This window comes from Glycine soja, chromosome 6 (genome assembly GCF_004193775.1).
Source record: "Glycine soja cultivar W05 chromosome 6, ASM419377v2, whole genome shotgun sequence".
Taxonomy (NCBI): domain Eukaryota; kingdom Viridiplantae; phylum Streptophyta; class Magnoliopsida; order Fabales; family Fabaceae; genus Glycine; species Glycine soja.
In genome coordinates, this window is record NC_041007.1 from 7813158 (window position 1) to 7836611 (window position 23454).

A 23454-nucleotide genomic window follows, 5' to 3' on the forward strand; every position below is an offset into this window, starting at 1 on the left:
AGTCCATTCCTATTCTCTTCATTTCAACCATCATTGTATTCTAAGATGTTTTCTTTGCTGTTGGTTGAACGATTGAATTGCATGTTTTGTATATCTAAAGGTTGCTACTGATACTTGTTATTTCTTTCCTATATATAAATGTCTCATTTGACAGCTTTCAGTGAGCGTGTTGTTAACATATTGTTTGCATTGTGTTGTTCAACCCTGAACCTTCTATTTTCTGCTCCTGCCTGACTAGAGAATGATAACTGTGCTGCAGTTACATCTGATGGAAGTATCCTTGCAACTGGAAGCTATGATACAACAGTAATGGTTTGGGAAGTTTTTCGTGGTAAAACCGCAGAAAAGAGAATTCGCAACAGTCAATCTGAGTTGCCCCGTAAGAATTATGTCATAATTGAAACTCCATGCCACATCCTTTGTGGGCATGATGATATAATAACTTGTTTATATGTTAGTCATGAACTTGATATTATAATTAGTGGATCAAAAGATGGAACTTGTGTATTCCACACCCTGCGAGAAGGTAGATATGTCAGATCCTTACGGCATCCATCAGGCAGTCCAATCACCAAGCTAGTTGTCTCTCAGCGTGGCCAGATTGTGATTTATGCTGATGATGATCTTAGTTTGCACCTGTATTCAATTAATGGAAAATATGTTGCTGCCTCTGAATCCAATGGACGCCTTAATGCTGTTCAATTGAGCAGATGTGGAGAGTTTTTGGTAGGTGCAGGTGACCAGGGGCAGATTGTTGTTCGCTCTATGAACACCCTTGAAGTTGTTAAGAAATATCAAGGAGTTGGAAAGGTTTTGACATCTCTGGCAGTAACCCCAGAAGAATGCTTCTTAGCTGGCACAAAAGATGGAAGCCTCCTAGTGTACTCAATAGAAAATCCTCAGATTCGTAAAAATAGCCACAGCAAAAGTACAAAATCAAAACTGACATAACAGAAAATATAGCAATACATGCTGAAGGTGCATGTGGAATTTTGACAGTTAGAGGTGCTCCATGATGACTGTTTCAGGTAAAAATGCCGTCAATTTTATGACTACTTGCTTCCTTTTTTTCTTTCTCAACACTTAGGATTGTGCTTGATTGCAGATTGCTTAATGCTTATATCTATCTATAACATAAGAATTCCGATAGATTACTTCCCATGCACTTTAGTTATCCATGACTAACAATATGCCTATACCCTATTGTTCCTTATTACAATTTGCTAGTCATTTCTTCTGTTAAAGATAAAAAGGGAAACATATAGAAATTACTAAATTTATTCAAATAATATCTGAGGGTCTTTTTTTTTTATATATAATTATCCTTTAAGCTTGATTGATTGAGAAAGCTTTGGAAGGTATCAAACTATCCTTCAAAGTACTATTGTTGACTTCTTGCGAACTATACTGCAAATAACAAAGATGCATACTTTGGTTTAATTTTCCATATAAAATGTGTAGAAATTATTATTTGAGAGCTGACTGTGTTGAGTGAAGAGATTTTTTTGGAATGCCAGTCTGCATTTATATTTTCTATCTTGTCACAATCTCTAGTCAATGTGAGACTTGAGTATTTTCCAAGACACTCCCTCATGCCCAACACTTTTGGATTTGGTGCGTGGATAACATGATAGGTGACCCATTTAATGGATCTAAGATAAGCTCTGATGCAATCTTAGAAATGTGAGTTTAGTTAGGTCTAACATAACTTCAAAGGATAGATCATAAGGTGAGGGTTATCCTATACTTATATACTTTGTCTTGACATTATGTTTAGCCAATGTCTCAATACACATTTACCACATAAGAAAATCATTTATCAATCAAACTATTGTTCTTAACAATTTATTGGTTATACGTTATAATTGGTTAATGTAAGTTGTCTCAGAACTTGTAATTAAACTGTTAAAATCAGAGGTGACACCAATACTACTTTTTTTTTTTGCTCAGCAACACCAATACTACTTGCAATGCAAGTTTTGTCTTAGAACTCGTAATTTTCTTCAAGATATATATTTGGAGCTGAACAACTCTGGCTAATTCATTTTAATAGATGGGTGACAGTTTGTCCTTGAATGTATCTCTTTTCTGAACTTCTTTGGAAACTTATTTGTTACATGAATTTGCCACCCTTTATCTTTTACAGATGTTACAGTTGCACCTACTGGCAATTGACAACATATTTGGGGTTATGCTAAATTGCTGATATCACACTTACGTGATGATCTTCTCATTTTCCTCCTTTGGCAATTTTGAGTATCATCCCCATGAAGTGCTTGTGGATTCTGTGAGATCAGAGATGAGATGAGTGAGTACCAGCTTTACCTGAATATAGAAAGCAGCATATCGACTTCTTTCGTACTGTGGAATAGAAGAACTGGGTGGTGTATCATCTACTTTCTAAACTCCGTGAGGCAATTAGATTCCTGGAATCAGTTTTTTCATGTTTTAGATTATAGGGAGGTGAAGACTTGGCGGGTTTGTTCATACATGTACATTATATTCGTTAATTCTTCAATAGGATTCTTGTGTTGTGAACTAAAATTGTACCTGTGCTATTATTTTTGGTTTTCTCTGGTAACACTTGGATTGTACAGACAGGCCTGAATGCCTTATCATACAGGCGAAGGATAACTCTCCGCCAATGTCTTGTATCTGCTGATGTTGCTCACTTAATTAATGTCTATGAAATGAAATTTAAGGATACTAAGAACAAATGACTGGGAATATCGGCAACGGAGAATTATCACTCGTAAAACAACAGAATATTTTAGTAGTTTCTTTTATTAAAACAGTATATTCTAACCTCTTAATTCACTTCCGCTTCGACCTTTCTGCTTCTTACATACCCTTGCCAATGCATCCCTCTCACTTTTTTTCTCGTTTATGTTTGCCAGGTTTGTGTTAAAATTAGATATTAGTCCACGATTATCTGCAATTCGAGTAGCTACACAATCTCATAATAAAGCGGTTATCATTGAAAAAGATGAAAAAATAAAACAATTGATTCATTAGATATTAGTCCATTCTTTGTAGTAAACACGTGGCAAAAATTAAGTTTTTAATATCATTGTTACCAAATTTTTTATTAGCAAATGTATTTTGTTAGCAGAAAAATTAAACTCGGTAATCTTCTTTTTCTTTCATTCTTTCTTAATCATCTAATTCTTTTTATATCTTCATTTATATTAGTTGTGTAAATAAAATTATATGACAATAGATATTTTTCTTAAATGTAACACATTTTTCAAATTTGTTTGTACTTTTTTATAAGATTTTTTAATTTACTTTTTTTTATCAAAATATTTTTAATTACTTTATAATAAATATTATGAATTAAAAAATAAATATATTTTCTCATATAAAATTGGAGAGAAAAAGATTGACACATTAATTAATTAGATAGAAAGAGAGATGATGAGTGTAAACAATTTTGTGACAAATTTTGGAAAATAAAATAAAATAAATTTAATATTATTAATTTTCTTAATGAGTTTGAAATAGTTAAAAGATTTATATATATATATATATATATATATAAGTAGTATTTTTTTGAGGACATAAAAGTTAGAAGGATAAAAAAAATCATAGGTTTAAACTTCTCTACTAACATAACATGTTTAGATATAAAAAATAATTTTTAATGCAAACACAAAAAAGGAACCATTAAATCTTAGTGTGTTACTACTTACTAGGCACTACTCCCTACACAAATTGAAATAGAAGGAAAAAAAAATTGAATATGTGTTGGAACAAAATAAAAGATTTAAATTAATTTTTTACTATGATAGAATATAAAAAACACTCTTTATTTAATAGAAGTTTTATTTATAACAACCTTCTGCAATTAATGTAGATGACTTTAGGAAATGAATTATTTCTAGTAATTTTTTTTATTGAGACTATCAAAATTAAATGATATTGACTATTCTCTCAGTTTTTTTTTGTTATTGGATATTTGGATAAATTTTATTTTTATTTATATGTCATTTTTAAAGTTCAAGATCATATTTATTATTTTTTTATTAATTATACTCTTGCTTATTTTTTTTCATCTTCATTTAATTTATATTGTGGAGTGGAATGAGAAAAGAAATGAAATAGAAAACTTTATTATTATTTTATTAGAATTGAAAAAAATTAATATATTTCTTGATTTCGATAGAACAATTTAAAAGACAAAAAAAAAGAGTAATACTTTTTTTTATGAGTGTGATTTATTTATTCATTTCTTAAATTTCAGTCCGGAGGAAATACTATTAACGAGGGGCAGCCTCGTAAATATCGACAGCATTGGGGACACTTTAACAGCATTCTCTCTCTCTCGAGTCTCTTCACTCCGACATTGCTCGCCTTCACACCCCACAACACAACAAACACATTCTGAGACTATTTATAGTTATCCCCATTCTGGTTATGTTCTTTCTTTCTTACTCCCTCTCAATCAAACCGTGTTAGGGTTAGAACTAAGATTAGGGTTTCTTTACTTTACCCGCGTAATGTAATGCGTCGAAAACCCCCAATTCTACCCTCCTTCCAACAACAACAATGTTCGGCTCCATGAACAAGATCGTCTCCGCTGAAGACACCGACGGCTCCGTCTCCGACCACCACATCCATTACAGTTCCCACACCATCGAAGACGACGGCGCCGCCTCCGATCACCACATCCATTACAGTTCCCACACCATCGAAGAGGACGGCGCCGTCTCCAACCACCACATCCATTACAGTTCCCACACCATCGAAGAAGACGGCGGCGCCACTGTCGAAGAGGTTTCCGCCGTTCCGCCCCTTGAAATCTCTATCAACGATTCTAGCCAGCTCACGCTCTCGTTTCGCGGCCAAGTCTATGTCTTCGACGCTGTTACACCTGATAAGGCACTTTTTTTCTTCTTCTCTTTTATAATCACTGTCTCTTTTAAGAATGAACTAATTTATGCTTCTTCTTTTCTTCACTGTTACGACGGCGCCGTTTCAGGTTCAAGCAGTGTTGTTGCTGTTGGGAGGAAATGAACTAACTTCGGGTTCGCAATGTGCGGAGCTATCATCTCAAAATCAGACTGTATGTTTGGATGCTTAGAGAATTTTAGGCTTAAACATCTCAGAAATTAAGAAGGGAAAATAAATTGGAACTTATTCAAAGTTAAAATTAACGTATCACCTTAATATTTAGACAAGTTAGATGAGAAAGCTTCTGTAAAAGTTAAAATGTGTAAGTTGATTTTAACTTATACGAGAGACGCTCAATTCATTTTACTTTCTTATATTTTTGTCCTGTGTAAGTGCTTGGAGCAGTTAGTTTATTCAAACGGATCTTTGTGAAGGTATTTTCTAATTAATTGTTTGTTTGTTGATGATGGATGTAGGGTGAGGAGGAATATCCTGCAAAATGTAGTCTACCACAGCGAGCAGCGTCATTGAATAGGTTTCGTCAGAAGAGGAAAGAGCGGTGCTTTGATAAGAAAGTTAGATATAGTGTACGTCAAGAAGTTGCACTCAGGTTTGAATCTGATAGTAAGCTTTCTATTTGCAGTTGGAATGTTGAACTTAAATTATATCAAGATATTTTGCATTTCTTTGTTTCTCAAACCATTTATATCTTAAGCGTGTTACTAGGTATATTATATTATTGATCAGTATGGTAAAGAGCCAAGAATAATATGTGCTTTGTAAAAAGCATCATCTTATCATGAATGTAGAGGTTTTGTAGTTTTACCGTGTGAAGAACTCAGATCAATCTACGATGTATATTTTGAAGGATTAGGTTGACGTGGAGTAATCTCTAAAGTGCAGTATACAACAGCCAGCACTTTTGTATAGCGGAAGTTGTAGGACTGGTTCCTGATTTATGTTTCATTTTGTTATGCTATGCAGCAATAATAATGGAAACTGATACCTAGCAAACTTTTAATTGACAAAGAAGACCGTTAAAGATTTGATAAATTTAATGCTGTGCATTATTTTTCACTCTAATTTAATTTGTTTTTGTATAAATTTAACGATGTTTTTGTTCTTGTAATTCACTCCTGTCACCCGGGTGTTTTATTTATTTTATTTTATTTAGGGCAGGGGATGTTTCAAATGAGAACACATCTTATAATGAGAAATGAGAATCAGTTTTAGCCCTTAGATCACAGTTAAAAAAGTTTAATGGATGAGATTAAAATTCAATTTTAATAAGTCACGTGGCTTGATCTCCCAATTATTGTCCATCCCTTTCGCGTATTCTCATTCAAACACTCAAGGAAGACGCTCTTGCGATGCCCACGGGGGCGAGAGGAGAGCATTATAGTGTGGTCGTTGCAGCGATGGCCAATCTTGGCTACTGATTGAGAGAGTGAAGGAAGGAGATAGAAGAAGCCGACTGTGGGGTTAGCCTTGGTAGGTGTGGAGGCATGGTGGATCTACAGCTTCACTGATTTTGTGATGGGGTTTGTGACAATGGGATTTGGAGCGGTGGAGGAAGGCAATAAAGGAGAAAGGCTCAGCGTTGACAATATGAATTTTATATGGTACATTTAAATATTGTAAAAACCTATATTCATATTGTAAAAACCGATACTTTCAAATATTTTTCTTCAAAGTTGAAACAAGTATATCGGTTCTGAGATATATGCCAAACCAATTCCATTGTACTTTAAATGTGTGTTTTTTACAATGAAGGTATTTCAAAATCTGAGGATTGAAAGGGTTTTGTTTCAAGCTATGTTGCATGTGTACCAGTACAAGTATCCAATACCAATACGACATGCAAGTAAAATAATTTTTTTAAAAATTAAGATATGGGCATGACAGGATATATCAAATAAAATATATAATAAAAAACTTCGTACCCCATTGCCCGGAGGCTCTTCGCTATGCGAAGGTATGGGGGAGGGATGTTGTAAGCAGCCTTACCCTTGCATATGCAAAGAGGCTGTTTCCGGATTTGAACCCATGACCAACAAGTCACCAAGGCACAACTTTACCGCTGCACCAGGGCTCGCCCTCTAAATAAAATATATAATAATGTATGTAAAATACAATTCGCCTGCTTATGATTGTTGCCATACAAGTCCCATGTGTTCTAATTCTTCCCCCATGTAATAAGGAGAAACTTTACATTATATGCATGATTTTAGTTAGATATGATTTCAAGAGTGGAAATATGATTCGAGAGTGGTAAGTGAGAACATCAGTTGAATCTGTATCTTAGATTTATTTTATACCAAAACATTGCAGGTAGTGAACACATTTACGTAAAAAAATAGAGATATGCCAGATATATGAATGCTGTTATATTGACAAGTATTGGTATTGTATAGTAAAACTGTACAGATACTTCACTAATTTTGGAGTATCCATGCATAATAGGTTTCTGAAGTAGTTAATAGTGGCCTGTGTGACTGTAATTGCCCTACCGGAGTGGAGCCTCTTTGCTCCCAAATGTATTGGAGTGTTTTGCTGTTATGGTGCAGAATGCCACAATAGCTCTTGGTAGCTGAAACGCATGGCACTCCTTCCTCTGATTTGCACCACACTGTCTTCTGAACTTTTCTTTCTGCTTTCTACCTTTCAAGTAGACAGTGACTGCAAGGGAAAAGATGTGTTGTTTTACATTACTGTTTTTTTGTGTTTTGTAATTGATTACACTGTCTTTTTTTAGGGGATAATAAGTGTATTTCCTTTTATTTAATTCTGCTTGGTAGACTTTCATTACTGTATTTTATGTTTTTATTTTATGACTTATTCACTTGGATAATTAATAAGTTAACTAGGATAATTGATAAGTGCACTAAATTTTGAGAATTGAAACTTCGTTTGCTGTTTTTTTTTTTTTCTTGGTATAAAGGATAAATATACTTGCACTATACTTATGTATATGTCACCAGCAGTACCTCTGGTGCTGCTGTGTTTCTGATTAATAATATATATATTTTCTGCCTTCCAAAAAAAAATATACTTGCACTATTAATTTTTAAAAATTCTTGAATCTTTCCATTGCAGCTGCTATGTTTGCTGTAGCGGCCATTCTATAATCAACAATGCCTCTACAGCGTTTTTGGGGGTAGTCACTTGACTCACTCCCAGCCATGTTCTTCCATTAACTACTTTATTTGTTTCTTACTTTGTTATTATTGTTTGACAAATTTTGACCTTAATACATTTAAGATGAAATTGGCATTAGTGCTTTTATGTTTTTGCTTCCCCTTTCCATATGACAACAAGATTTCAAATATAATGCATGCTTCAACAGCATCCTCTGCCAGCAAGTTGGATATCTATGCTCCAGTGAATGGCTAAATTTTGGACACTGAGATTTTTGTTGCTATAGCCATGGGTGTGTGTGTGTGTGTATTGGTATGTACATGGTTGCATTATTTTAAAAAATTGCTTCGTTTTTATCAGCAAGAACCTTTTTGGGCACTTGTTGTTTCATATTTAATTAATGCTATCAAATGAAGAACCTCACATCTTCCCTTGGACTATTGCACATCATCTATGTTCCACATTTTATTCTTATTGCTCACCATTTTAGCTGTTTGATTTAATTTGCATCAATGCATATTCCTTATTTGATTTTTAAATGTAGGATGCATCGTAATAAGGGTCAATTTACTTCATCAAAGAATCAGGATGGAACTAATAGTTGGGGTTCAGATCAAGAGTCAGGGCAGGATGCTGTTCAATCTGAAACCTTGTAAGTTTCACCATGTTACCCATGCAATCATGTAGCCAGAAATCAGAATCTTTCTTTCATCCTAATATGATTTGGTGACTGATTGTGGGTTTCTGGTGGTGCAATTTGGGTTGAGATATGCCAATAGATGTTTTACCATCTCTTTGTATTGCATGGTTATGAATGTATAGGTGCACACATTGTGGAATAAGTTCAAAATCCACTCCAATGATGCGTAGGGGGCCATCTGGTCCAAGGTCACTTTGCAATGCTTGTGGGCTTTTTTGGGCAAATAGGGTAAGTATTTCTCCGTGTATATATATATATATATATATATATTATTTTATTTTTTTGGGGGGGTAGTCGGTTCATGTTGTTTTCTATTTTCTGTACTTGTATGTTAATCTATCTAAAGCTATTGAAATTAAAAAATGCAAAATTTACTCTTCTAACCGACACTCACTTTTGGCTATCTTTTGCATCTCCTTCCTATTCTTTCCTCTATTTCTCAAGTGCTATAGGTTAAACCCTTGGTATTTTATGACATCACTCTTTCTGGCCAGATGGGATTGATGTAGGAATGAGTCCCATATAAGCTGGGTGAGACCCAGAACTCATTTAAAGCCAAGACTCTGCCTTGTCTGCTTGTTATGACTTAGGAGTGGGCTCTACATCAAGTCCTATTCTTCTACACTGATCTCTCTCACAATTCTTTTGCTCTATAGTATTATACTATTTTCTTCTTAGAGACATCCTATATTAATTTAATTTCCTTTCCTTCCCATTTCAAAGCATGCCAAGGAAGGTGCGATTATATTCTTGTGAGCTTTATATTCAAATTTGCCCAACTGTCTATCTGAAATTTGCTAAATTCAGTAATTCTGAATAAGATTGTTCATTAGTCCCTCTGACACTGCAATTTTGCAGGGCACTTTGAGGGATCTTTCTAAGAGAAACCAGGAACACTCTCTTGCACCACCTGAGCAGGTATGTTTTCATTAATTAATTATTATACCGGGTTATCTTTTACTCTGTCTGCCTGTATGGTAACAAATGCATCCTTTTTTTTCTTTTGCATCTGATGACCAGGTTGATGAGGGCAGTAATAATAATGACTTTGACTGTCGGAGTGGCATCCCTGCACAACATAACAATCTTGTTAATGATAACAAAGCTTTGGTATCTGATCGTTGAGTTTTCCACTCACAGGAAATGCAAGTCCTTGACTGTGACATTCGCAGGTTTTTAGTAATTCCATTCAGTTTGACCTATAGAATGTACAGTATATAGCAAAGCTCTCGTCAATACAAGAGAGGTCTATTTCTATACTCTCTGATCAGTTGCATTAAACTGTTTATCTATGACTGTACAAACTGGAATTTGGAATGACTTGATCGAATACAAGAGATCTATTCCTATACTCTCGGACAGTTGCATTAACTGTTTATCTATGAATGTATAAACTGGAATTTGAAATGAACTTGATCCTCATACAGTGGTTTGTCTCGTGAAAAATGTGCGCAACGACATGCAATAGTTCTGGTGAAAATTTTTTCCACGTCCCTATTTTTTATTTTGGAATGTGTATATGTTGGGATCGAGCCCTGCTTCGTACAATTTTGAACTTTTTAACCAAAGCTTAGGCAAAGATGTTAGCGATGGAATTGATGTTTTCGAAACCTAATTTTAAGATTGAATAAAAGACACGAGGTTATGGTTTTAGTCGTTAGACTAGTAAAGATGACAGTATAGTCGCATTGGACAAAGTAATAAAGAATCATCAAACGTTTGGGATTATTGGTACGGATTTAAACTATTTTTGTTTTAAAAAATGACAATAATTTTTTAATTTATAAATTTATAGTGATATTTGCAGCATGTGTATGGAGCTTACAATTTCTTTGATTTTTTATTTTTATTTTTATTTTTTTTAGAAAGCATTCATGGATATCTATAGATTTTTTTACTCAGTGGGTAATTTCTAAACAAGTACCTATGCTAGTAACAGGGTGGGTATATATGTGATCACTTTGTCTTCTTGCTATTTCATTATTTAAAATTTAGTATAAAATAAAAAATTTGAGGGGCTCACCCTTACCCCCATTTATCCTTATTTACACTAATATATAAATGAATTCCTGATCATATTATCCCATGTGAATAGTAAAGATTATTGTGTTCCCTAAAAAAAAAAAAAGACGACTAGTGGTTAAAAATAATCTTGACCATCTAGTTTAATTAAATAATCAAGATTACTTTTTTCACGCTCTCATCTGATACGCTTGTATTTCTATGTAATAGTGCAGACTGTGTTGCTTTTGTTTTTTTAAAGATACACTTTGTATTTTTTTTTTTAAAAAACACATAGTAAAGTGTAAAAAATGTTATACGTTAGGACTTTTAAGTTATTTTGTGCAGTAAACCTGTCTCTAGAAAACACTTAAATAATTAATATTTAGGGTTTATTTTAAACTATTTTAAATATAAAACTTTTATACATAATATTTTTACAATATGGGAATTAAATGTGGTGTCTTTTTCAAACTAATATAAAGATTTTGTAAAGGAATGTTTATACTTTCTCTGCTGGACTGTCCAAAGTCCAAACAAAAGATGCTACTTTCTACGGCTATTATACCGACAGATGCTGGTAAAGTAATGCAGCCGTCAATAAAATAAAATACACTCCAATTATACATTTATGGAATTATGGATAAATAATTTTTTGGTGAAATATTAATATTAATGGATACATATGTTACTTTACATTAATATATATTATAATCCAATTATACATCAATCTACCTTTTTTTTTTTATACTTATTTATATGTTCTAATTTTGCTACATGTCTAAATGATTATATCTTCGGATTTTGCTGTGTTTCATAAATGCAAATGGCATAATTGTATTGTAGTAAACATCTAAAATAGTAAGTGCAACAATAATTATAGGTTTTTTAATCAAGAGAAAATGACACAAATAGAATCCAAGAGACCAATGAACCAGAAAGCAGATTCCAATACAACATCATAATATTCATCCCACGAACTATCTATAAATGGTTGGTTCCCACTTCCAATCATTCTCAGACCAGACCGTCACACGTTACATCATCACTGAAATCCACAACTATAAAAATGATAACACAACAATTTTCAACACTATTTTTAATGTTGTTTTATAATCTTATATACTAACAAACACGTTTATCAAGGATATTTGGTAAATTGCTAGTGAATTAAAGAGGAACGGTAGCAAGACTCTATAAACGGCATCCTCTTGACACTCTTTTTTAACTCTCAGTGAATATTTATAATGTATAGTAACTAGTAAGTTAAATTAAATTTTTATCTTAATTTCATGGATCTTATAATTTTACATAAATTTAAATACTTCATACAAAATTTCTCTTTAATGTTAAGATTATTAAAATAAATTCTTCACATAATTTTATATATTCTAAAATATTTATGAAACATATTATTTATGTAAACAACGATACTTATGTAAGTATAACTTGATGTCATCGTCTAGAGAATTAAGTAGTGTTGCTTAGAATTAATAATTTCATAGCATATATTTTTAATGATTGATTAAAATTTATTAAAAAAAAATTATTTATATGAAATTTAATTATTATTTTATGATTTATTTCAGCTGTTATTTCCGGCATTCCCATTCAGCAATTATTAATTAATTCCCTAACTTATTTGTCAGCACTCAGCTAGCGAACCGTTAACTTGAGAAGTAGTACCTAGGCTCACTGCCTTAACCTTATCACAATGGATAATAACTAACTCCTACTAATACTTGTCCTTTATTTGTTCTTAAAGGAGAAACAACTTTCCATTCACGACACGCTCACGCCGTCAAACCAACTTGAGTGCGTTCCAGGAAACACATCCCCTCTCCATTTCATTCACTTCTCTGCTCTCTCTTTCTCCCACGAATTCCCAAACTTATTTTCACGCTTCCAATTTCCGTCACGTAAACCATGCATCACCGCCTCCCAAATTAGGGTTTCCGACAGGCGCGTGGAGGAATCGATGGCGACCGTGAATCCGCAGCCTCTGCAGTTCGAGGACCCTGCTATACCCGTCGACGACGATGACGACGACGACGACGGCGGTGATGATGACGCTATGGATGACTTGGAGGATGCGAATGTTAATTCAGTGAACGTTGCTGCTAATGCCGCGGCGAGTGTAAATCATGAAGCGGTAGTGGCTATGCCTTCCAGAACTAGCGAGCTCACTCTTTCTTTCGAGGGCGAGGTTTATGTCTTTCCCGCTATCACTCCTCAGAAGGTAATTTTACTTTCTTGGAAAGTTCTCGTACTTTGAAGTTTTTTTTATTTTTTATTATGCTATGATTGTTGTATAGATTTCGTTAAATTTAACAAATTGAGGGGGATGGGGAGTGTTGTTAACTGTTAAGTTTTACTACTAGTGTAAAATTAACACAAGGTTGTATTAAATTAAAGGCTAAGTGGCATGCTGATTGCCAATATATTCAAAGCAGAGATAATTAATGAAGCCGTACACGGTCAAGTAAAATTCAATCAACATAGTAGTTTTATCTAATCTTATTTTTGTGGTAATGCAAAATGAATGATACTATGCGGGGCATGGGTTTGATTTTGCAAGGCTTAATAATAGGAACAATAGATACAATAGATGTAGCCTACTAGCGTGTGTTTTCATCTTTTGAGTATTATTCCCATAACGAATACTTTAAGGATTTGAAATTTTAACTTAGCATGACTGATGAGAGAATATAAAATAAATTAAGCTCAGAAGAAATCTATGAACAACGGACACACCGGTTAAAGGACATGTCAGACACCAACATGTGACGAACACGTATCAGGCACGTTTTTGTAGTTTTCATTTTTTTGTTTTGTTTTGACACTGCTCGAACATATGTCAGACATACGTTAGACACATTTTTTTAAAATATTTTTCTTTTAAAAAACCAACCTAAAAATTAAATTTGCAAGTTATTTGTTTAAATTTTTCTTTTCAATGATGATTTTTCTTGGTTTTTTTAGACTTTTTTAAAGAACTTATCACATTGTTTTATTTATATTCTTTATGTAAAGAGATAAAGTTCTTGTATAGTGAAATATGACCGGTCTTCCTACCTTCTTTTGAGCTTTATTATCATATGAATATAATAAAACTTAACAACTTGATATATATATATATATATATATATATATATTCTTGTGTTTTATGTTTTATACTTTAGTTGTGTTTTAGTGTTTGACATTTGTATTGCAATATGTGCTTCATGCTAACAATACACTATCAAATAAAATTCATGTAAGTCTCATTAAATGATATGAATTCCACTAAATCTTAATCTTTATTTGATGGGTCTCACATAAATTTTAATCAATAAAAGAATATATTAAAAGTGTGTCATCTTTTAAGCTTAATTAGAGTATCTTTAATACAAATTATTGAGCTCAAGAATTTCTATCCATCAGATCTATTACTATTCCTGTTTAAAAAAATTTCATGCGGAAAGTTGAATTCTAAGAAAAGAACTCTCAAGAATTTTACTTTTGTCAAAAAAGTATTATTTTTTAATGTCGTTTGAGGGAAAAGAAAGATCTTATTTTTCTTTTATGTGCAAGTAAAATCCAAAAATCCAAATTGAATTTTATCAGTAAAGTAAACATGATAAAAGTTCTTATCTTATGTGGTATCATGAGACCTATAAAAAATAATCTAAAAACAATTCTTCCATTAAAATGCTCTTAATGTTCACATGGCAAGACAGAGAAGTTATAAACAAACCTTTGATATTAACAATGAAGTTACCAATCATAAATTAGTTCAGAGTTCTTGTAATTTAAAATGGAATGATAAAACATAGAAGATTAACCAATATCATAGAATAAAGTTACAAGGCAACCTGCATTTAAATTATATCTATTTACTTCTAAATTATTCAAAAGGATTGTTAGAATATGGGTTTTTAACCTAACTCAAATTTATAAAATTGACTTGTAAGGTTATTTTACTTCCCAGTTATATATGTATTCTATGTCGGCATTATCTCTAACCGACTTCAATACGTCCTTTTTTTGCCCACCGCTACTGTCACGATACGGGCCTTCAAGACACCCCTTTTTACCTTCGGGTGACCACAATTAAGGTGGTTTTTCAACAAGGATGATAACTGAGGAATGCTTGGTGATCAAATTTAACATTGCAGGTGCAAGCTGTCTTGCTGCTTTTGGGAGGACGTGATGTGCAGGCAAGTGTGCCTGCTGTTGAACAACCATTTGACCAAAGTAACAGGGTAGTGTATACATCTACTTGACGATATCAGTTTTATAACTCGTAATGCCTTTTTATGCTTGCATTTGAGCACTTTACTAAAATCTCTAGGGCATGGGTGATACTCCAAAGCGTTCAAACCTTTCACGAAGAATAGCATCCTTAGTCAGGTTCCGTGAGAAACGCAAGGAAAGATGTTTTGACAAGAAAATTAGGTATTCCGTCAGAAAAGAGGTGGCACAGAGGTAAATAAAATTCCATATTGCACCATTTCACCCAAATAGTTGATGACTCTTGTCCAATGGAAATTGACTTGCCTGTGAAAACAATATGGTCACTCAATTGTCTCACCATTTATGCTCTTGATAATTGTGGTTGATATTTGAAAGTCATTTGTATGTTTTGCATCTTGGACATAATATCATGTCTACACCATTTTTGTGCCGCTGGCATCTGAATAATATTCATGAGAAGACTGTTGCTTACATTTGTTTTTTATTTTAGAAAAAGAAATAAACTAACTTAATAGACATTCCTTGTCCCCTTCACAAAAATTATCAAGGGTGTTTGTTGAGAAAAGCAATGTGCTTTAATCCATAAGGAGGTAAAAAAAAAAAACCACTTGCTTATTATATTCCCTAGCATTATGTTCCAGTGATAAACTGTTTAGCACTAACACCATTGAAATGCCACAAAAAAAAATTAAAAAAATAGAAAGACTTGCTTTTTTATTATGTCGTCATCTCTAGCAGTATATGTTCCTGCGGTAAGCAACTTATAGAAAAGTTATTCAGACTAAGAGGACGAACCTAATATATTTGAACTTGCTTGTTATAAGTAGAATTTATAATGTAAAAGAGGGTCTGTGTCTGGTCTGACTAAAATTGTTTTTACAATGAACTTTCTTATCGTGAAATATTAGGCCTGAGTTGTTATCAGGTAAAGTCAAATCAGTGAGCATATTTCTCAACAGCTAAGGACTGAGGAACATAATGCTTTGTGTTGATAGTTGGTACTTGAGTGCCATTTTGAGGGCTTCTTGTAGGTTTTATTTGATTGCAGGTTGTTTTTGAAGTTTGATTTGTTCTTCTATATTTATATAAAAAAATTCTGTTCTGTTTTTGCTGTCTTTTATTCTTGCTAGGATGCATCGGAAGAATGGGCAGTTTGCTTCCTTGAAGGAAAGCCCAGGTTCATCTAATTGGGATTCTGCACAGAGTTCTGGTCAAGATGGCACTTCTCATTCTGAATCTGTGTGAGTTTTAAAGCTTGAATTTCCTACATATATATTATTTTATCCTAATGTTGTGGTTCTTTTGCGTGTATCATTTAATTGCATTTCTGTAAATATTATCCACATTGCTTTTTCATGCCTTCTAGACGTAGATGTCACCATTGTGGTGTCAGTGAAAATAATACTCCTGCAATGCGTCGGGGGCCAGCTGGACCAAGGACTTTATGTAATGCATGCGGCCTTATGTGGGCTAACAAGGTTAGTCATTGTGCTAAAAAGTTTGGATGTGATGAAATGCTTGTTGTGAACTTGAACTTCTATATTTCATTTGAAGTACAACAACAACAAAAATATTCACCTCTAAATGGAGTTAGCTACATGGTTGAAATGATACCATCATGTTATGTCAAAATTCTAGTCTTCAGGAAGGCCATATAAACTAAAAGTAGAATTATCACAATCTGATTTACAATATTTTTCCCCTTTCATATAACCCCCTCCAAAAGATAATTGACAACTACTTTGGACTATGGTCCCAATGGTATAACCGTATAGGAGGAACTGGTTGGAGTTTATAGTAGATGCCCTTTCTCCTTAGCAGTGGCTAGTTTCTAACTATATGATATGCTGGTTAGAATATTAATTTGTGTTTCTTTTTTACCTTGCATTCCTGTTTATGCACTGCATCCTCAATCTCATTAACTGTTTGCACCTTGCAAATATCTTCGGTTACCCTGAATCCACTTAACTCTGACAGGGCACACTTAGAGATCTCAGTAAGGGCGGAAGGAGTCTTTCTGTTGAGCAAAGTGATCTGGTATGTAAGACAGAGAGCTTAATGTTTTTCCAGATTTATTCCTTGATTGGAAGCCAATTGTAAATGCGAAGGGGGATAAGTTCTACTTATATTTTTAATTATCAGTTCCCAATGAAATGGTTTCAGTGATGGATCTATTATAACTTGTAAATTCTTGGGTGTGCAATATCTTAAGTTTTTTTTTTTTTTTTCTGGATAGGAAAAGAAAAATAATTCCATATTTTTGTGATGGGAAAATTAAATTTATTAGAATAGGATAATAATATAGTCATAAGTCAAGTTATTGATGTCCTAATTACGATTCAGTTACTCCCCCTTTCTTAACAAAGTCAAAGATCACAGGTCAAAATCCCATTCAATAAGGTATCTGGATGAAACTTACTAGTTAAAGAATTCTGGCATGCATGGATAATTCATACAACACTAATATCAAATAATACATCTGTAGCTAAATAAAATGTTTTTTTATCAACATTTGCAATTAAATTTCAGTGAAGATGATACAAATAAATAAATTCACCAGTTTAGACTTCTGATTGCCACAAACAGATGGAACAGTATACATTGACATGATAATAACTTTCATTTAGTTCTTTGTAAAAGGTTTATTATTGAACACTGTAGTTCAATATGAAGATTTGGGTTAAAATTATTTCTAACCAGAACCTGTTCTTTTTCAAAAGAATTCCAAAACAACCTAAACCCCAACAAGGGTGAAAAGCAACTAAATCAACTTTATAGTTTGAGTTGGGTTGTTTGAATTGATTTGGGACTTGAACACTAGTTGTTTTTAACAGCCTTACCTGAAAATCTTTGTGGTGCATACTGTTAGGTCCTTTTAATTACATCATAGTCCTATATACATAGGTGGTTTACCTATCAACCTGTATGGTATTTGCAGGACACTCCTATTGATGTCAAGCCTACTTCTGTGCTTGAAGGGGAATTGCCAGGCATCCATGATGAGCAAGTAGAATCCTTTACATGTTGCAAATTCATTTTCAGCAGTTCAAATGTATTTTCATTTTCATGAAACCTTTTGTGGGGTATGCAGGGTAGTTCTGAAGATCCTTCCAAGTCCAATGCAGCGGATGGTTCTAGTAATCATGCTGTAAACCCCAGTGATGAGGTAGTTTTAATCTCAGTCTCTCTCTCTGCACACACACACAGAAATTCTTTTACAGATAATTTAGGGTGATTCCAACATCTTTTCTCTGTTATTGAGAAATTGAAAGCTTCTAATTAATGAATTGTTATGATACTTGTCTAATGGGTATTGGGGTGATTTTCTTGTTCAGGAATTGCCTGAAACTGCAGAACACTTTACGAACGTTCTGCCACTGGGAATTGGGCATTCTTCAACAAATGAGAATGAACAGGTATTCCTATTTGAGTAATCTTACCTACACAACTGTACAGGCGGCTTCATCTGGGTTTAAATAGCCCCACTTTACCAATGAAACTTAAAATGGAGCCAACTATAATGAGTATGTAGGTAACAAAATTCTTTATAAGATGCATATGAGTAGTTACCTCTTACGTGGGGTTTATTTGATCAACAGGAACCTCTGGTCGAGCTTTCTAATCCTTCAGATACAGATATTGATATTCCAGGAAACTTTGATTAGAAGGTTCTAAGTGATTCATTAAGTTGAGGAGTTTTATATAATGGTCCCCTCTGTAGTATATTGTTGGTGTACTAATCAGATGCAGATCTAGAAGCAGTGAAAGTGATACGTACCAGAGACAATTAGGAAATTCGGGGTTATGAATAATTGTAGCCCTCAGAAATGGAAATGATTACGGATTAGCAAGTGTCAATCAAGAAGCTCTGCTGTTCCGGTCTAACAATTATGTAGTAGTCTGCGATATTGATGCTGGTATAAGTGCCAAGACATTGTTTGTGTATATGTTATCCGATGATCTTCCTTCTGTGTTTATATAAAAAAATTCATTAGTTAGGGCCTGTGTTGTAAAAATGCGGTCTGCTTGTCCCTGACTATAATAATTTCATTGAGATCAAAGTTCTGCTACCCTCATTTTAGAGATGAAATTTCGGTGATATGCTATGCTATGCCACTCAAGGATGGGTTGCTGGTTTGAATATCAACGCAACGGTGTGCTAATCACGACCTTTGATGGAGTTTAGGCTTGTGCTGCTGTGCTCCTGGTGAGAACATTTGGATATGTTAATTAGTACAGATAGACTAGATCCAAATGTACATACATAAATAAATATTGGTTGTCGTCTTCTCTATGTTCTTTCACACTTATGTTATCATTGCTGTTGTGGTGCCCGAAAATAATTGCCATTCTTGTCATCTTCATATCCCAATAGCCTGATATTATATTAAGCATAGTTATAATCAAATAAAATTATTGGAATTTTTACGCTACCTTCAAGTCTATTAACTTCTGTTCATGTTAGTTACAACTAATTGCTGCCAGACTATGAGCAAGTTCAAACTGAATTTATTGTACGGTAAGAGTATAATAATAATATAACTTTTTGTTTACAAATTTTTAAATTTGTTTCAGTATTTGTCAATTACGTTATGTCAGCCGAATGGAACACACCCCATGTTTCATTGGACTTGGGCAATCCATTGGGTTTAAAAAAATAGGCTACAACAATATTCATTAGTGTTATTGTTATATGCAATTAATTTCGTCTTGATACTTCTATATTCATAATTTATTTTTTTTATCGCTGAGTCTTCTTTTTGCTATACAGATACCGAGAATGAAGAGAAACACACCCAAAACTAGTAGGGTGATATAACACGGATAGGTGCCAAATAGTGCCCAAAGTCAAAGACACTGTAACCTCAATGAGGCCTTTGTTAACTGTCAATCCATCTTGATACTCAATGCCTTTCCGATTGTTTTTCTTTTTCTTTTGATTTTCCATCTGAAACCTGTCTGTTAGAGATCGATTATGATATCTTGCATCCTTGTACATAAGGTGGGGAAAAACAAAAAAAGACTACACAAAAATACTGGCCAAATCATCCAGCTGCACGGGCAATAAACTTACCCATCCAAGTGCTTCATTACACTATTATGATTTTTCTATCTTATGTCCGGTGGACTTGTGCATAGGTGAGGGAGAAAAGAAAAATAGAATTAGGGTTTACATCAAACACGTTCTTCAACCAATATTCTATGTAATAACAAGTTGAACTTCAACCCTGAAACTTAATTATTTTCTTTTGGTAACACCCTGAAACTTAATTTAACTTAACGCATATGAGTCTCAATAGCAAGGAACCCAAATTTCTTTGAAAAACAATTTTATTGGCACCAACGCCAACGAACACCACACCGCGCAATTAAAAACCCCACCCCACCCCACCCTACCCGTCCGCGCGAAATTAAAACCATCAACCCGAAAACGAAACGCAACAACAATTGCTATCCGCGTTCCTTCCGTTCCGAACCAACGCCAAACAGGGTTCATAACACCTCCATTTCATTCCCTTCTTCGAATCGCTCACAACTAAGAAGTTTTGCAGTTAAAAATACTGCAAAGTACGGTTATTCCAATGTAAAACTCGTGATCCGTTAATCAAATTATTTTTTCTTCAAACGTAATTTTGCAACGTATTTTCAAACATGTTCTCAACCATCAGGTATTCCTAATTTCTCATTTCCATTTCTCTATTTCTTTCACGCTCAGATTCTTCTCCGAAGGCGTAATCTAGCGCACGAGTAAGATGAAACGGAGAAAGCGCAGCCACAGCGAGAGCAGAAACGAAGAAGACAGACTGAGCGACTTACCCGAATGCGTTCTCCTCCACATACTAACATTCCTGAACGCCAAACACGCCGTAAGAACCTGCGTGTTGTCGACTCGATGGAAGGACCTCTGGAAGCGTCTTCCAACCCTAATTCTGCACTCCTCCGACTTCTGGACTTTCAAGGGTTTCACCAAATTCGTCTCGCGCCTCCTCTCCCTCCGCGACGCCTCGCTCGCACTCCTCAAACTCGATTTCGAGCGCCACGGCTGCATCGAGCCGCAGCTCCTCAAACGGATCGTCAAATACGCCGTTTCCCACAACGTCCGCCAGTTAGGAATCTCCGTCAAGTGCGACATCCGCGACGTTCCCCAGTGCGTTTTCTCGTGCCAGACTTTGACCTCTCTCAAGCTCTCCGTTTGCCCTAGAGGTTACATCTACGGCAGCACGCTGTTTCCGAAATCGCTGAATCTCACGGCCTTAACCACCTTGCATCTTCAGCACTTCACCTTCTGTAAAGGCGATGATGATGATGATGACATGGCTGAACCGTTTTATGCTTGCCGTAGGTTGTGTGATTTGACTATTGACTATTGCACTGTGAAGGATGCGAGAATTCTCTGCATTTCGAGTGCTACGCTTGTGAGTTTGACTATGCGGTCTGATCAGTCGGGGGATTTTTACAAAATTGTGCTGTCTACGCCGAATCTTTGCGCTTTTGCTTTCACCGGTGCACCTTATCAGCAACTGCTTGGGAGCAATCTTTCTTCGCTCGAAAGAGTGAGTATTGATGCGGAAATCTGGTCGACTTCGTTGGAGTCTCCTTTGATTCTGTTGAGTTGGCTGTTAGAGCTTGCCAATGTGAAATCATTGACAGTCTCTGCAAGTACTCTTCAGGTATATATACACCTTAACTAAGGCTATGTTTAGATAGATTAATTTCTACGTAAACCACCATTCCACATCAACAATAAAAAAATCAATTCAGTAGGTTCAATTGATGCAGAAGCTACTTCACATTGCTTCTGGTAAACATCGAGAGAGGGTGATGATGCACGTTGCACATTTGGTTCGGACCATGCACTTAGTTTCTCACCCAAGCTAAAATTAACTTGTGTACTTCAGCTTTTGGAAAAGTTAGATAAGAGAGTTTCTATGAAAATTAAGTGCATTAGTTGATTTTAGCTTACCAGAAAAGCTCAATTCATTTTACCTTTTTTTATTTTCTTTTGCTATCAGTACTTTTGGAGAACTTTATCTAAATAGAGCATAAGCATGTTCTAAGGCTTTATTATTACTTTATTGTTATTTTTTTTCGTTTGCAGTAACTTGTTTCTAATTTTCCTCAACCCTCGTTGCTTAGGTTCTCTTCTTAATTCCAGAGTTGTTGAAGATTAAACTCCCTTGCTTGGGTAACTTGAAGTCTTTGAAAGTGGAACTGAAACCACTCTCACCTATATTTTCCATGAGACTGAAAGCTGCCAAGTCGTGGAAAGCAGCATTGAAACCATCTCCACCGCCTATGCCTGATGGGATAGTGGATTTTTTGCTTCAAAACTCGCCATCAGCAAAAGTTGACATGATAGATTTCGCAAGATGAAATGTGAATTATTGTAATTGGTTTGGCTTTTACTTCCTTCCGTGTTTCTGTTTCCCTTAGTTCATCTGTTTATGACTAATTATTAGTGGATAGATTGCAAGTTCTTTTGGTAGAGAAACAAATTGTAGATGTATTAAAATCAGTCTCAAACTAATTATTGAAATTGAGGCACTAATGTTCATCTTACTTACTTTTGAGTTTCTGTTATATGGTACTTTTGATTTTGAAATATACTTAGTCTATTTGGACATTTGGTTAGATTGAAGTTGATGATCAGCTATGCAAGCATGCGGAGTACTCTGAATTTAGAAAATGAGACGAATTTGTGTGCAAGTACATTTTGTTAGTTGGTGATAATGTAAAAGGGATTATAGCATATTTGGAGTTTTTCCCCTCAAATTTCTTTGTGCTTGATTTCATTTTCATGATGCTACTCATCCAAAGGATCTGCGTACTGAAGTTTCACATCAAAACTTGATCAAATGCAGCAGAGCAAAAAAAATTTATTGCAAAGTGATTGATTTTCGATCACAAGTATTGATATCTTCCATGTTCAATTATTGTTTATATTTGCTTTGTTTCAACTCCTTGATTTCACTGTTTTGGGGATCTTGAACTATATAGGTGAATCAAATGAAGGTACAATCGAGAAGCATCAACCCAAATCCACTGCTAGATAGTGAGTGAAGAGTGCAAAACTATATAGCTCTTATAGTGCCTTTTTTGTTAACATTCATTCTGGATTCTAAGAATAAAATGACTTAGAGATGTTAGATATCAGACAAGGGAGAAAAATTGCTAACTTAAGTGGAGCATCTGTGGTCTCATTTGACAAATGACAATACATCTGGATGGCCATAAGACCCCCCTTACTGAATACAATCTCAATTTTAAACCTGAATTCTAATATGCATGTCAAACAAGTTACCGGTAGTATCCTTCATATGCTAAATTCTAATGTATGACTCAGGTTCTCTGTCATTTGTATGTGTTTTGTCTGCATATGCATGGACCCCTTTTGTTTTTGGGAGCCTTCATAAATCATTTAGTTTCTACTAGACAGGTATATTGATGACTATTTTCTTTTTGGCTGTGATTTTTGTTTTGCATCG

The 23454-nt window shown here is 34.4% G+C and overlaps 4 protein-coding genes across 9 annotated transcripts in view; all 4 read left to right on the top strand.

Annotated features, from left to right (window-relative positions):
* LOC114415269 (BEACH domain-containing protein B-like) overlaps positions 1–2717 on the top strand; it is a 43451-nt gene extending 40734 nt beyond the window's left edge. For all 5 annotated transcript variants that reach the window (XM_028379874.1, XM_028379872.1, XM_028379876.1 and 2 more), the window contains 2 exons: positions 260–1028; positions 2147–2717. In XM_028379874.1, coding sequence (XP_028235675.1) covers positions 260–951 — 692 coding nt within the window. In that variant the 3' untranslated portion in view covers positions 952–1028; positions 2147–2717. The remainder of the gene's footprint in view (positions 1–259; positions 1029–2146) is intronic.
* Positions 2718–4325: 1608 nt separating this feature from the next.
* On the top strand, positions 4326–10153 carry LOC114415271 (GATA transcription factor 25-like). Its single transcript, XM_028379878.1, has 7 exons — positions 4326–4881; positions 4982–5065; positions 5370–5503; positions 8576–8683; positions 8854–8959; positions 9590–9649; positions 9752–10153. Exons 1-7 carry the CDS (start codon positions 4549–4551, stop codon positions 9854–9856), a joined length of 930 nt encoding a protein of 309 aa, XP_028235679.1. The 5' UTR covers positions 4326–4548; the 3' UTR covers positions 9857–10153.
* A 2286-nt stretch (positions 10154–12439) lies between these two features.
* Positions 12440–19401, top strand: LOC114415274 (GATA transcription factor 24-like). The gene is made up of 10 exons (XM_028379881.1): positions 12440–12971; positions 14890–14976; positions 15066–15199; positions 16099–16209; positions 16335–16446; positions 16946–17005; positions 17907–17975; positions 18060–18134; positions 18304–18384; positions 18568–19401. The coding sequence occupies exons 1-10, from the start codon at positions 12711–12713 to the stop codon at positions 18631–18633; spliced, it is 1056 nt and encodes a 351-aa protein (XP_028235682.1). The 5' UTR covers positions 12440–12710; the 3' UTR covers positions 18634–19401.
* Positions 19402–20349: 948 nt separating this feature from the next.
* LOC114415272 (FBD-associated F-box protein At5g18780-like) lies at positions 20350–22600 on the top strand. Of its 2 annotated transcripts, none has more exons than XM_028379880.1 (3): positions 20350–20552; positions 20685–21639; positions 22125–22600. In XM_028379880.1, the coding sequence occupies exons 2-3, from the start codon at positions 20722–20724 to the stop codon at positions 22131–22133; spliced, it is 927 nt and encodes a 308-aa protein (XP_028235681.1). In that variant the 5' UTR covers positions 20350–20552; positions 20685–20721; the 3' UTR covers positions 22134–22600. The 2 variants fall into 2 exon arrangements, with proteins under 2 accessions (XP_028235681.1, XP_028235680.1); XM_028379879.1 differs by having other exon boundaries at positions 20351–20552; positions 22106–22600.
* Positions 22601–23454: the final 854 nt, after the last annotated feature.

Bases quoted from the DNA above. Each gene is read 5' to 3' on its own strand.
- LOC114415274 (XM_028379881.1), top strand. From the start codon at position 12,711: ATGGCGACCGTGAATCCGCAGCCTCTGCAGTTCGAGGACCCTGCTATA. The intron at 12,972-14,889 runs GTAATTTTACTT...TTAACATTGCAG, and splicing joins CCGCTATCACTCCTCAGAAG to GTGCAAGCTGTCTTGCTGCT. The intron at 18,385-18,567 runs GTATTCCTATTT...TTTGATCAACAG, and splicing joins CAACAAATGAGAATGAACAG to GAACCTCTGGTCGAGCTTTC.
- LOC114415272 (XM_028379879.1), top strand. From the start codon at position 20,722: ATGAAACGGAGAAAGCGCAGCCACAGCGAGAGCAGAAACGAAGAAGAC. The intron at 21,640-22,105 runs GTATATATACAC...CTCGTTGCTTAG, and splicing joins TCTCTGCAAGTACTCTTCAG to GTTCTCTTCTTAATTCCAGA.
- LOC114415271 (XM_028379878.1), top strand. From the start codon at position 4,549: ATGTTCGGCTCCATGAACAAGATCGTCTCCGCTGAAGACACCGACGGC. The intron at 4,882-4,981 runs GCACTTTTTTTC...GCGCCGTTTCAG, and splicing joins ACGCTGTTACACCTGATAAG to GTTCAAGCAGTGTTGTTGCT. The intron at 8,684-8,853 runs GTAAGTTTCACC...ATGAATGTATAG, and splicing joins GCTGTTCAATCTGAAACCTT to GTGCACACATTGTGGAATAA.